The 14569-nt window shown below is 37.7% G+C and overlaps 1 protein-coding gene across 1 annotated transcript; it reads left to right on the top strand.

The window, feature by feature from the left end:
- Positions 1-587: 587 nt before the first annotated feature.
- LOC104518467 (protein Hook homolog 1) lies at positions 588-9226 on the top strand (the record flags this gene model as incomplete). The annotated part of the gene is made up of 12 exons (XM_010166808.1): positions 588-789; positions 1457-1567; positions 1804-1891; positions 1976-2036; positions 2640-2780; positions 3437-3524; positions 4343-4377; positions 4974-5056; positions 5474-5574; positions 5938-6039; positions 7181-7249; positions 8354-9226. Coding segments are annotated over 12 exons (1240 nt in total), but the record flags the coding sequence as incomplete, so codon positions are not given.
- Between the last annotated feature and the right edge of the window lie 5343 nt (positions 9227-14569).

The raw sequence follows: 14569 nt of genomic DNA, 5'->3' as shown, positions 1-14569 counted from the left end.
CAACCCAATCTATTCTATGATTCTATGAGATGGCAGATATTAAGCACAGATATTAAAATTAATTTGTGTGTTTATGATCCAAATATTTTCTTACCATATAGATTTTTGTTAGTGATCAGCTGGTAATTCTTGGTTATATCTGCTAATGATAATTCTTGTAGTTCAGTTATGCTCTAATTATGTATAATCCCATAATGAGAACACTTGCACTTTTTCCTTATGAGGTACAAGTACTTTGAGATGACTGTCTAGCACAGGATGTTGTGGTGCATTTACATTGCACCTCACAGAATTCCCTTGAGATATTTGACATACTAACCGTTGCTTGTAATTCTGGTTTACAACTATTAATCTTACTCCCACTTAAACCCTGTGATGATTTCAATTTTCATAAGCAATCTGTGCATAATGCATTTTGCATTGATTATGCATTTAAAAATAAAGCAGTAAGATTGAACTCTGCTGCTAAGCACGTTGCATCTCCCTTTGAAAACAGCTTGAATGTGCATGAAATCAGAATTTGACTTTTTTTTTTAATATTTTGAAGAAACATATTCTTTCTTGTAAATTCCTGTTTATACTTTAAGGACTACTGCAGACAAGGCAAGTAAGCTGGAATCTACTGTTGAAGTGTATCGCAAAAAGCTACAGGATCTGAATGATTTCCGCAGACAAGTCAAATCTCTGCAAGAAACCAACATGATGTATATGCACAACACAGTCAGTCTGGAGGAGGAACTGAAGAAAGCCAATGCAGCACGTGCCCAGCTAGAAACCTACAAAAGGCAGGTAGGGCTGCATCTGTACTTAAGATGTTAGATAGCTAGATGTTGGGTCAGATAGTTGTCTGACCTAAATATAATTATTTTGATTGTGTTTCAATGAAAAAAAAAAAAAATGAAGAATTTAATTGAACAGCCTGGAGACTTAACTTGTATTGTCCCTTTAGAATTTCTTATTTATGAACTCCTTCATGCTCTGCCATTCACATTCTGTTTTTCCTTGTTTATTAAACTAGCAAGCTTAACTGTAGTTATTCTCTCAACTGATGGGCTGTCCATGATCTTCATGCTTTTCTTACTTACTTTAACTGAGGTATTTGTGTGCCAGAGAGAGGTTGTTCAGCTATTACCAAGATCACTTGTATCTAATAGTCTTAACTTTCTTCACAGAAGTTTCCTTTAAACTGTAGAAGTTTTGGTTCAATTTCACTTATTTCAGTAGTAATTAAGAGATGCAGAAGCTAGATATTTGAAAAAAAAAACCCAAAAGACAAAACAAAACAACAAAAAATACCCCCCAAAAACACACACTCCTGTACCATCTCCGCTTCCCCAAGCTCGGAGGACCGGGTGTTTATTTTGATTGTACTGGGCACGAGTGAAAGTTTTAACATAGTTTTTCAAGGTAATATCTTGCAGCATGCATGTGCTGAATATAGTGTTTTTATAAAAAGGTCCATGAACTTCATAACAAACTGTCTGAAGAATCAAAAAGAGCTGATAAGCTAGCATTTGAAATGAAAAGGCTTGAAGAAAAACATGAAGCTTTAGTCAAAGAAAAAGAGGTAAGTCTCTCAAACGAGAGTTTATTTGAACACCTAATAAATCTCTCCCAAATGCTGTGCTCGAGAAGAACCTTCCCAGAAGTAGTGCTGTCATAAAAATTATATTTAGTGCCGTGTGTGTGTGTATGTAAAATATATCTTAAAATGTATATGTGTCAATACTATTTCTGATTAATGTTATCTGGTCTTAAAGTGGTGCAGTATGACTTAATTCCACCTCAAATATATCTTCTTAGAGACTGATAGTACAGTGTGATGCATTAAAAGAGACAAATGAAGAGCTCCGGTATTCCCAGATGCAGCAGGATCACCTGAGTCAAACAGGTATTGATTTATCTTCAGAGGCTCTCGTGTGTAGAGGAAAGATTTCTTTACGTTTGTTAAATTAAACTTCCCATGCAATTTCAGGTGCATCTCGTTCTAAAAGCCATGAGAATCTTGCTGCTGAAATTCTGCCAGTGGAATACAGGTAAGAAAACAAGGTTGAGATCATTTTGGGATTTTTGTGGCTGGGGCATAATATTGTCTCTGGGAAAGTTCAGTATTTTTGGCACCATGACTCTGTATTCCACATCTTGCTTTCCCTTCCTGATGCTTGTCTGGACCCCCATTATCTATTAATTGTTCCCCCATGCTATAATTACTTTGCATTCTTTCTTGAAAGCATATCAGATTGCTGTATATAAAGTTTGGCTTGAAAACATCATCTTTAAGGAGCAAAACAATTCTTACCTTGCCACTGTCAGACAGAATAAATAAATAGTGCAAAAAACTATAACAGAACAGCCTAAGGCCAGCTAATACTACTTTTAAAGTTTGGCAGAGTGATACATAAAATCTGGGGGTGGAGTGACTTAATTTAAAACTTTGTTCATATCTCTTAAAAAAACTGTTGTGGTGTTTGAAAACTGTAGGTTACCTTTTAATAAAAAATGGCATTGTTACCCCAACTATATTCTTAAGCAGAACTTTTGTTCACTTTAACGTTGGGGGAGCGAACAGGAATATTACTTCCTGCTCTTGGTCACCTTTTTCTTAATTAACAGTGACTTTTTTATTGTTTTTGATTCAGAGAAATGTTTATTCAGCTGCAGCATGAAAATAAGATGCTTCTATTACAACAGGAAGGATCAGAAAATGAACGTATTACAGAGCTCCAGGAACAGCTGGAGCAAAAACATCGGACAGTGAACGAACTAGAAACTGAGAAAAGGTGATGGGTGAAACAACACCTTAAAATGTAGCAAAAAGTGATTTCTCAGCCTTCAGAATATCCTTGTGTGTCTTGCTTACATGTGTGGCATAGCACTGTGCAGGAAGCCAGTTATCCTTTTTCTTTCACTGGTGTAATCATTAATGAAGGGTTGTGAAACAAGCAAGAAGGAAAGGAGCTTAAATGTGGTGTTGTAAAATGTGCAGGATCTGTGTGTAGCATACTCTGAAGAAAGAGTTGCTTATAGGATGCTTTTCTTAGTTCTGAATGTTTCTTGGTAGGCTAAGAATGGATGTAAATTCTATTTCTGGATCTTCAGACTAATCAGGTTGTAACCCTGGGATATGCTCTGAATTCTCTATCAGTTAATGAATGCTGAAAGCAGTTTACTAGGCTATGAGAATTTGGGGTAGTTAAGTTTTCATGCAACTTAAAATGATTCTAGGTCTTTCATCATAAAATGTTTAATAAAGCTGCCATGCGTTTGTTTCAGCAGAAGTTCAAGTCAAACTAAAAGAATTTGAAATAAATTTCTTTGTGGCTTAAGTCCTGCTGAGTAAACCCTCTGAAAAGTTATCATGCAGACATGAAACAGAAAAATCTGTGTCTGCTGTGATCTGTTTAGACAGGTAGTAACAGTCTTTTCTTCCTAAAAGGCTAAATGAAGAGCGTATTTGGGAGTTACAGCAGCAGATTGAAGATCTACAAAAGACTTTACAGGAGCAGGGATCCAAGACTGAAGGAGTAAGTGAAAGTTCAGGCATCCTCACCTTGAAGACATCTTGCCAGTTTTGTTTAAAGTCCTTCAGTGTAACATCAAGTCCTTTGTTTAGATGTACTTTTTTATTTTTTGCCCCCAGTAAGTCTAGTGCTGAAAACTACTAAGGTGACAGGATCCTGGTTTGGTGCTTTTTTAATTTGAAGTTACTTTGAAAAGCACTAGTTTATGCAGCACTAAAAGCAAGCAAGCTCTGAAGCCCATTTGGGTCACCCAGCCCCCCAACCTGAACAAACACACATCTTTCAAAAAGACCTTACAAGGAAAAATCGTAAACAATTGAGGCTGTTCATTGTACTCCAAAAAACTCTCTCCTGTCTGAAAACAACTCTGTCAGTTTAGGTAACGCTGACTTGGCTCCACTGCATTCAGAGCAGATTATTTTAGTCTCTGTAGTATGAGAATCTGTGATAACCCCACACCAACTGCATTTCAGTTGAAGAGCTCATGTTTTATGTGATTCCTTCTTCCCACCTTCTCTAAGAAACTGTAACTCTTCTAACTTCTACTTTACTTTTAAAAATCTCTAGTTTTATCATTAAATGTTGGTATAGTGAGAAGGATAGCTTTAAAGAAAAAAGGTGCTGGAATTAGTATCTCTGTGATGCAAAAAATATGAATGCAGTTACAGAAATGTATGAAAAAAATTCAATGTTCTTAGAATTTATTTGGTTTGACTTATTTAGCTATGCTAAGTGTTTTTGGCTGATTTGTAAGATCACTTTAACATTGCACGGTATGAAATACTGAAATATAACTGAATTTTAACTCTTTCCTTTCATAGTCTAGCAACCTGAAGCAGAAATTGGCAGCACATATGTAAGTAAGGCACATGCATCCACAGTAGCTTATTTATGCTAAATAATTTGACTACTGTAGCAGAGAAACTGCCTAATTCTTTGTAGGGATGTCTTGTTTTTCAAAGCCACTGATTTGAGAATCATGCCTGTAGTGAGTTAAGTATTAGTGTTCTAATTTTGTCTACTCTGATCATGATAATCCTGTAATACTAGTATCCACTTAACTGTCTCTTCATCACCAATAGCATTTTAACTGTTCTGATTTTACAACAGACTGCTAAAACCATCACTCTTACTGGACTCAAAACATATTTAATTCTTTTGAAATACTGACATCCTTTCAGCAGATGTAATTCCTAGTAAGGAAATGCTGGAGGCCTTTTTTGTTAATTTTCTTTTTTGTTTCTAGTTTTAGATAAATGAGACTCAGTTCAGCAGTCACAACTTTTATGTTTCTTCAAAAATACTGACTAATATTTCTATTTAAACTCAAAAAAATTGCCAAAGTTTAAAATAGTTTAAACACTTGCACCATCAAGTTTCAGCTTTCGGCTCTTAAAACTGTGCATGGAATTATTTGTGAGTTTAATCCTTACCCCAGCCTTTCATTTGTAGGGAAAAGTTGAATGAAGTTCATGATGAGTTACAGAAGAAAGAGGCTGACCTTGCAGAACTCCAGCCTGATGTTAGTCAGAACCGTAAGTGGTTTTGTGTGGGTTTTTTTGTGGTTTTGTTTGTTTTATGAGACTATGTTAAATTTCTTCTGAAACGATTCCCATAGCCACTGGGTTATGAGTTACTTGTCTAGGTAAGGCTTTCTTCAACAGCTTGGCTTTAGACCTGAAATGGGCTGCGGGGGGAGTGTTTTTGCACTCAGTGGTAGGCAGGGAGAGGTTCATGAGGGCTTAGTTCTGTTGAACAGTACTCTGCCAAATCGGAGTTCAGGGTCAGGTGGGACATTATGGTACAACTGAAACAAAAATAAGAACTTAAGAAATTGTGTAGTAGCTGGAAAGTTTATTTGAGGAGTGGTTAAATCAAGAGAACACAGAAGCCTTGAAAGTACTGTGTGTATTTTTATTTTGTATGTCTCTATTGATAATTTCTGTAAATAGCCCAGAAGATTGGAGAGCTGGAAGCAGCTTTGAGAAAAAAAGATGAGGATATGAAAGCAATGGAAGAAAGATATAAAATGTACCTTGAAAAAGCAAGAAATGTGAGTGGCATATTTCTGAACATACACATTACTCCTTCATGAATTGTTAAACAGATGAATTTGAGTCCCTGCTTCTCCTCCACCTCCCAATTAAAATTAGTAGATGCATATTGCATTTTTAGTCATATTGCTCAACTGCAGTTAAGTGACTGTGAGAATGGGGTTTAGGCTAAAGTGTGGGATGCATTTATGGTTCCTTTGTACACTCTGTTATCTCCTGTTGTACAGTGTAACAGCCTAGTTTTCATCATAATTGGCTGACTAGTACTCAGTCTGTTTTCATGTTTCTCCTGTGAGCAAATGAGGTGCAAAGCTGTTGAGATTCAAACCTGACTTGTAATGCTTTTGTTTTGCCTTATGCAGGTGATAAAAACCTTAGACCCCAAGCTAAATCCAGCATCAGCAGAAATTATGTTGCTCAGAAAACAGATAACAGAGAAAGACAAAAAAATTGAAGCACTAGAGGTAAAAATTTACATATATTTAATAATTATTTCTAGTATGTTCTAGAAACATAGAACATGTTTCTGCTGTCTCTGATATTAGACACTCAAGTTACTGTTTTCTAATGATCCCGTACCTGAGTTTCGGTTAGAAAATGGACAGACCATCAAACCTAGAAATTTTGTTTGGCTTAATGAACCTCGTATCCTAGTATGAGTCCGTTTGGAGCAGTTTACTTTTCAACAGTGTTTTTCAGTGTACAACTCGAACACTAATTTGGATTCTTTCTAAACACTCTGAAAAGCTCTAAGTGAAATACTTCATAAGACTAATAGTTTTGCTGTGTTACGATAACTTGTACAGAGCTGCAGAGTCTGACCTTTTTCAGTAGTAATGTAACTTAGTTTTTATGAGAGACTATGTATTTGTGCAATCATAGAACCATAGAATGGTTTGGGTTGGAAGGGACTTTAAAGATCATCTGACTTGTTTAATTTAGTAGACCTCTGATATCAGCAGTTTCATGTACTGGAGTAAAAACTGTTAATTCAGTAAAATCTGCTTGGCTGATAGTCCTGAAAGGATTGTTGACAGTAGTCCAAGGACCAAAAAAAAAAAAAGTGGGAAATGCTACATTCAGATTTATAGCAATATTGATGGGACTGGTTAGAATAGTTACCTCAGCAAATACAAAATTTTTCAGCACAAGCTAGTAGGTTTGAGAGATCTGACTATAAATGCTATGGCCTCAAATTTCTGTCTGTGTGTACTAGACAAGTATAATAGCAATTCAGTAACATGATAAGGATATTCAACCACTAGAGGTACATTCTTGTATTTTATGTTCAGGTAAAGGAAACTACTGAATTATTTATAGACTTTCTGATACACCCTAGACTTTCCTGTGTTTCTCCCCCTACGCATCCTCAAAGTATGTTTCTAACTTGAACTGCAACTTGCATAAAGTTTAGCCTCTTCTTGAAGTAGTTCTCTCATAGTCATTTATGGAAGTATCTTTATTTACACTTCTAAGCTTTCTAGGTTTTTGCATATTTAAGTGTTTCTGCTGCATGTGTTTATTTCACTCAATAGACTGCAGTAAGTTTCTGCAGATTATTTCTGTGTTTTAATTGAGATTGTCTTCTCTATTGCCTCCTTGCAGGCTGAATACAAACTTGCTAAGTTACGTGATTATGAGGAAAAGCTAATTGTAACTGCATGGTATAACAAGGTGGGTTGAAAGTTCATTTGTTGGTGTCTCAGAAATCAGAAAAACACATCTTGCTGAACATGATGGTCAGATCTTACATTGCACTTTTTTTTTCCCCCCCTTTTTAGAATCACTATAAACTGGTGCTTGGGAGAGAAAGCTGGTAGTTTAGCTACTTGAGTCAGAAAAACTGAACTTGCAGGTTGGCATGGCCTCATGTCTAAAACAAAGGAACTAAGGACAGGAGCAAACCGTGAGAGTTCTAGTTTAAAATGAGATCACTCTTCCACTTGTTAATTCTGACTTCAAGCCAGAATGCAAACTTGAGTGAGTTCTAGCTGGAATTTTCAATCCGATTGAGATAACTGGGAAATACCAGCATCAACATTTTTGATAGCAACATATAGGGAAAATATTTTAACCATCAACTGTTTTGTAAAATTATTTTGTTATATTTTCTGCTTTTGTTCTGTGCTTTGGAGCAGAAGACTTAAAATTTGACATAGGCCATGAATTCCACATTAGTAATGTACTATTTGCTGCCACAAGCTTCCACCTGGATTTAGCAGGTAGAATGTCTAGTAGGCACTTATTGAAGTTTTTGGGCTTGAGACAAAGGGAGGCCATGATTCAAAAAGTTTCCAGACTCCTGCTTTAGATGTTCAGTGTATTTAACACAGTATTTCTGAAATAAAGCTAGAGCCATCTTCTCATCCTGCAGCAACGTTGCAAAGGTTGTTTGAATGCTTGACATTAGATTGCTCTGAAAAGAACCGGATAAAATTGTTCATAAGAAGCAGTGTTTATTAAATAGAGGTTCACAAAGACTGGTATGGGATATATTAAAAAAAAAAAAAAAAAAAAGAAGGAAAGTAAAATTAAATGGCTTAATAAAGGAACAACTTTACAATAAGTTAAAATGAACACATTCTATATGAATGTGCATTAATCTTATTTTCTTCAGCCTTGGGTCATACCTTTTATAGCAGCAAGAGGGTATATAAGAAATACAGTGAAAGAAGTTCTGTGTGCATACTAAGTAAGCATGAGCTTTGTGTATGAAAAATGGACAATGTTTTTCTTCTGTTTTTGCTCTAGTTTAAATGTTGTTTAACTTCTTTGCAGAGCCTAACCCTTCAGAAGCTAGGGATGGAAACAAGACTGGTTGGCAGTAGTGGTGGCTGCAGAGACGGTCCTGGACGCTCGTTCCTAGCTCAGCAGCGTCATGTCACCAATACCAGAAGGAATCTCACTGTTAAAGTACCAGGTGCAACATCTGAATAAACCACAAGGACCATGAGGAAAAATTACACGCTGAAGTGTCCTTAAATGTTTTGTAGCTTCCACTTTAACTGCTTGATGAAAGAGGAGGTTAGAGTGGTGGGCACCTACAAATGCAACATCAGAACCTATCAAGAAGTGATTAAGTTGATCAGTGGTGTGTCTAGAAGGTAGCACATAGTTTTCCAAGTAGAAGTAGATTTAATAACTGCAGTATGTAATTACAAGCACAATTTAAAAGATTTATATTTGCCTTCAGAATATATTGTAAATATAAAAATTGGCACTATATATTTAAAACTTTATTTAATGGGTTTGAGCTAGAAAGTTGACTCTTTTAATGGGAAGATGTTATGCAAAACATCTTTATATAGTTTAGGGAACTGGCAATATTGGACATTTTTGCTGGGCTCTTCTAAAAATAAATTTAAAACATTGGTACCATGTTTTAAAAAATACTTTTTTAGAATACAAAGTACAATTTTAAAAGCAAGAAAGTAGTTGCATTTATAGAAAAATAAAAAAAGGTGTAGTTCCAGTTGGCTTGTTATATAACGGAAGACGGGATTTGTTTTGTCATCTCAGTTGACAAACAGAATTATTCAGTTTATTTAAAAAAGATGAAGTTTATGAGTATATACATCAAGGAGAACTTGTCTTTAAGATGTTGAATTCACTAAAGCCAAATAAGCTCTCTTTTCCTGTGTAAGAAAAAAACTATTATAATAGTTTAAAAGTCTGGACTATGCTTTAGAAGTCTGGCATTTTGGTACGCTGCATTTATTTGCAGAAAGTGGGGTAGGTGGGAAGGAACCCCATCTATTTCCGGCTATTTATACAACCCTGTGCATAGAAATAAATTATCCTCTTTTTTAAAATGTAGTTTCACTTCATTTTTTTCTGAGCTAACTGTGCTAGGCAGATGAATAAAAGATGGCTTTGCTAGTTGTTGGCAGCAAATATTTTTGGCAAGGAAAGAAGTGCATAAACTATAATAGTGTCTAGATTGAAGAAGGTGAAATGGGGATTGGTATCTGAAATTTGTGTGCAAGAAATTGCTATCTTTCAGAAAAATGTGTCACTTTATTTACCAAATGTTTTATTTTTGTTGTGAACTGTATTTTTAGGAAGCTTGTTAATGTCAGTTCTTCTTTACAGACTGTCTTGAACAAATTATACCCATAGTTAAATAAAGCTAAATTACAGCAACCTTTAAAATAAAATGAATACACTTAAACTAAGTATTTGAGGGTGCTGCACCAGTACATGATCTAATCTAAAACTCAACAATATATGTGAATGAAAGCATCAGTCTTCACTGTTGTGTCCATCTTTGATTGGAGAGCAGGATTCAGATTTCCAGAATTTAAATTTTGAATTGTGAAATTTGAATAGTCTTCCATTTTGCATGTCCCTCAGTATGACTTGTTCTTTGATTTTTATTTTTTATTTTTTTTTCTCCCTTCCCCAGCATCTTAAATTCTTTATTGGGCATTGCATGCAGTGCTAGAGGAAAGGGAAATATTCATTTGTAATACTTAGTGTTGCTTCTTAGTTGTGGTGATCGTTTATACAGTGCTCTACATTTAGGTATTCAACAGAGATTTCCTCTTTCAAAACTTCTGTCAACACAAGGCGTTGTTTAAAAGCCAGTCTCATGCTGAATGTGGTGTGAGCAGAGAATATGCCAGACAAACTGCTGTTGGACAGTTTTGTCTGTCGGGTTGTGTTCTTCAGGAATCTGTGCGTCTTTGGACTACCTCTTGGGTTTTGAGGTCTTTTATTGCTGCAGTGATATTCTAGAGGTTTGTATTTCTAAGCTACAGTTGCTTGTTTAATCTGCTAGTGGTGTAGGAGATGATGGTGAGCAGTGGAACAGGAGACAAGTCTCAGCAAGATGCTTACATTTCTAAAGCCTGGTATTTCGGTGTGTCCTAGTGAAATGTGAAACTGTCACTGATGGTGTTGAATGGGTCTCTTAACCCTGGTTCTTTACAGCATGGAAGCTTTCATGGATGTCTTTCAAATACTCATCTAGTTAGTAGGCTTGATGCGTTTGTTGTTCTTCTCACAGTAGCAGAGCTGTATCAGTAATCATATCAGGTGCTGAATAGTGAAAAACTTGGAGCAAATGTCTTTGATGTACACACTTCTCAAAACTGCAGACCCTGGGACCAAAAATGACCAAGAACCTCTCTATCATTTAATTGTAAGTTTGTCTTCTGACAAGTGATGGAAGAATTTAAATACAGAACTACAGACAGGGATCAGCCTTTTTCACGGCCAGGTTGTCCCCGATAGTGTTTTTGGGGTTGCCAAAAACTAATGAAGTTTTCAGATATTGGATGTGATGTAATTTATTTGGGATTTTTCCAAACTGTTGAAAGTTAAGCCTGTGAATATAACTTAGGTGTTTCTTTGGCATTGAGAACCTGTTTAAGAGTGGCTGTTTTATAACTGGTTAAACTTGGGTTATGTCTGATCAATGAAGAACCGATCTGTAGAAATATTTGATTATAATGATATTTGATTATAGTAATATTTGATTATAAGCCATGGTGTTGTGTTCACTTCAGCTCACCTGGCTGTGCAGAAAGGATCACTAGAATAAATATCGCTTTAGTGTTAACATCATTCATGTCAAACAACCAAAAAAAGCCTATTAATAGCGTTGCTGTGTAACAACTGAGTTGTTTAAAACACATAGCAGCAGAACAATGTCAGTACAGTGTTCTTTGATGCAATGTGCACCACTGCTGAGGCAGGATGAAAAAAGAGGCTACTTGTCTCTGCTGCAAGATGAATTTGTATCGTGCCCAGACAGCACAGTTAGGAACAGATTCAAATTATGAGATTAAATCATTGAATATTGCTGAATTTAATCAGCATTGTTAGTAACTTTAGCCAGTCTCCATTAAAACGGGTAATATAAATCCAAAGAAACAAAAATATGTTCTGATTGATATATCATTTGTTAATATTTTTTTATATAACATTAAGAATAACCACTATGGAAGAGAAGTGTTTTGTAGCAATAATACAAATTTTGGACTAGTAGGTTCTTTTACTCAAGATGGATCAGGCAGCAGTTTTGAGAAGATTCTTTTGCAACAACTGTATTATAGTGGGTTAAGAAACATTCACTGAAAATAAATTTTCACCTAAATGATTTTTTTTGTTCATTAAAAGTATATATATGGCTATTCTATTTTCTACAATATACACTTACTTGGAAATAATACAAGCAATACTGATGTTTTATTTAGGTAGCCATAAATAGTTTAGGTATTAGAAAATAAAAACAATTGTTTAAGAGTTGGTAATGTCTAGTAAAGTAATTTTCTTAAATTTTTTGCTTCTTTCCTGCCACTAGTCAAGCTAGAGTTAAGATTTTCAATATATCAGTGTCTGCATCTTTTATTTAAAACAAATGTAAACACTGTATTGCATAGAACTTGAGAAATTGCACTAATTTTTAAACTTTTGGTTTTATTTTTCTTTGGAAAGAATTCTTTTATATTCACATAAAGATTTTTAAAATTAATTTTCTGGTGTCTTTATTCCCAGCAGTGTATTCAATGGTCCCTAGCTGATGTAAGCATCCATATTTCTGGGCAACATATGAACTGGGTCTGTATGTTGCTGGAATTATATATACCATCTAGAATGTCATGCTACAGGGTATGTAACATGTATGTACAATGAGTGTTTGTATGTTGTGCTGCAACAGCAACAAGTCAGAGTTGTGCTACCTTCTGCTCCTTTTTTCAGTTCATGCCTGCTTCCAGTTCTGCTCCCACCCAAAGCTGGTTGCCTCTACTCAGTCTGCCGACAGTCATCTGAGAGCTGGGCAAGTGACCTGGTGATGTGAAAAGACTAAAACCCTCTACAAATGTGCTGTTGAATGACTCCAGTAGTTGCTGATTGGCACTGAAATCAGTTAGGATCTCTGCCTACTCTCCTCAACCCCACCTGAGTAGACACAGAGGACAGGTACTCACCCCTAAATCACCAGACTTGTTATTTGGAGAAATGGCTGCTCTCTTCAGTCTGCTTTGCAGGTTATTCTTGTGCCCAGTTCTATCTTGTTCCCTGAGCACTAACTTCAACCCAGAAGTGAGAGTGGGAATGAGAGATGGCAGATGTTCAGCCCTCCCTTCAGCAGGCAAGAAGTTGTCACAAGTTTCCTTCAGGGACCTTTTTTCAGACTTGTTTTTACTGCAGCTTTTCCCTTTCTCTGAACCATAATCCTCAGCCTGACTTTCCTGACATGGGTCAGTAACAATTTTACTGCTTTCCAGGTGGAAGGGCCTTTGCCCTGGCAGAGGTGTCCAAGTGAGTGTGAAATGAATGGCCAGGCATGGAAGAGACATTTTTCCTTCTTTCTAAAGCTGGAGGTAAAAGCATTTTCAGACAGTAAAGAACAAAAACTGCAGGGGAGTGAGGGAGAAGGGAAGGGCAGAGGTTCTCAGCTGTGCAGGAAGCCTGAGCCAAGCTGCAGGATGTTTTCAGCCTGTGTGATCTGTCCCAGGACACACACCAGCAGCCACCGCTGCACTCCTGACTGGAGAAGGAGTGAATGAGGGGTGGTGTGGTGTGTGCAGAGGGGAGTTCTGCTTCCAAGTGCTTGGTCAGGAGAAGCTGAGGTGAAATGGAGGCTGGTGGGGTGGAGGCTGGGCCTGTGACCCTGTTTGCTTACGGCTTTTCTGATAGCTCCGTAAAAGCTAAGCACTGCAACAGAAGGTTTGTATATGAAGGCGAGGGGTATCCCTGGAAGAGAGGTGCAGGAGATGCTGGGCAGGTAAACAGGGAGGATTGAGCCTATTCTAAGAGACAGGACCCACAACCTCTATAGCTACAAGTGCAGGTGTGTCATGGAGAGATGTGTCAGAGTGGAGAGCACTCCCTGTGCCCCATGTGGGTGTTACACTCAGCATTGCTGTGGCACACCAGGACCTGGCCACACCCTTTGATGGCTTCTCTGCTCGATTGCTTGTAGTGTCAGGGTCATTGATTTTCATCAGTTGTGTGGGAATTGCCTTCACTGTTGCAGTGCCAACCTCTGTGTGAAGGGAGAGCAATGCCACAGTGACACGGGTCGGGCGCTGTGCGACTGCTCCTGCCCAGGTGTGCTCACAGCCCCAAAACACAGGGCAGAGCTGAAGGCTACGGCCAGTGCTGGAAATCACCTGTGTTGGTCTTCACTTTGCAGAAAGCTTCCTGACAAAACTGTTTTGTTAAGGATTTATTGATGCATGAGAAAGAGATGTTACAGAGTTACTTATTACAGATGTTACAGATTACATGTGAAGGATAAGAAAATTTGAAACAGTTGTCAATGAATATCTGTATTGATGTTATGACACAAGGGCTGGTACTGCTCTTCCATAGCACACAGCCTCAGCCTGAACACTGCAATCTCTGAAGTGTTGCTCATTCTCCTACCCCTGTGAAGCATGGCTCTCCATCATTCAGCTAGGAAAGCCCCAAGCCTCTCATTGATTGATGCAGCTGTATTGCAAACAAAAGAGTTCCCTTGCAAATCTCAGCCTGATCTCCTTTCCCATGTGATACAGAGTGCCAGGTCCACTTGTGCAAGAAATGATTTTGCAATTGGTTTAAAGGAAACAATCCAACCACCCAACCTCTCCCTGGATCCGGGTGGTCGTCACCACCGCCCAGGGGAACCGCTCGTTTTCATCATCCTTGCCAAAGGATTTTCCCTGCAAGGACGATGGTCAAGGCTTCCCTACCGAGGGAGGGCACAGATCTTGTAGGGCTGTGGAGATATTGTCATGCCCACCTTGAAGTCGAGGCTGAGCGTGGTGTCTGGGGGTGCCTGGAAGGTGAATTTCTGGAGCAGAGCCATGAAGAAGAGGAAGAGCTCGGAGCGGGCCAGCACCTCGCCCAGGCAGGCACGCTTCCCTGTGGAGACAGACACCCATGGCATCCTCAGCTTGCCTGGATGTCCAGCTGCTTTGGCTACCAAGCCAGCCTCTGCCTTCAATGTGTGGGACCATGTGTGACCGCGTTTCTGGGATGAATTTTGCAGCCCAAACT

This window comes from Antrostomus carolinensis, unplaced genomic scaffold, assembly GCF_000700745.2.
Source record: "Antrostomus carolinensis isolate BGI_N321 unplaced genomic scaffold, ASM70074v2 scaffold41580, whole genome shotgun sequence".
Classification (NCBI taxonomy): domain Eukaryota; kingdom Metazoa; phylum Chordata; class Aves; order Caprimulgiformes; family Caprimulgidae; genus Antrostomus; species Antrostomus carolinensis.
This window is presented reverse-complemented; position numbering and strand designations above follow the sequence as displayed.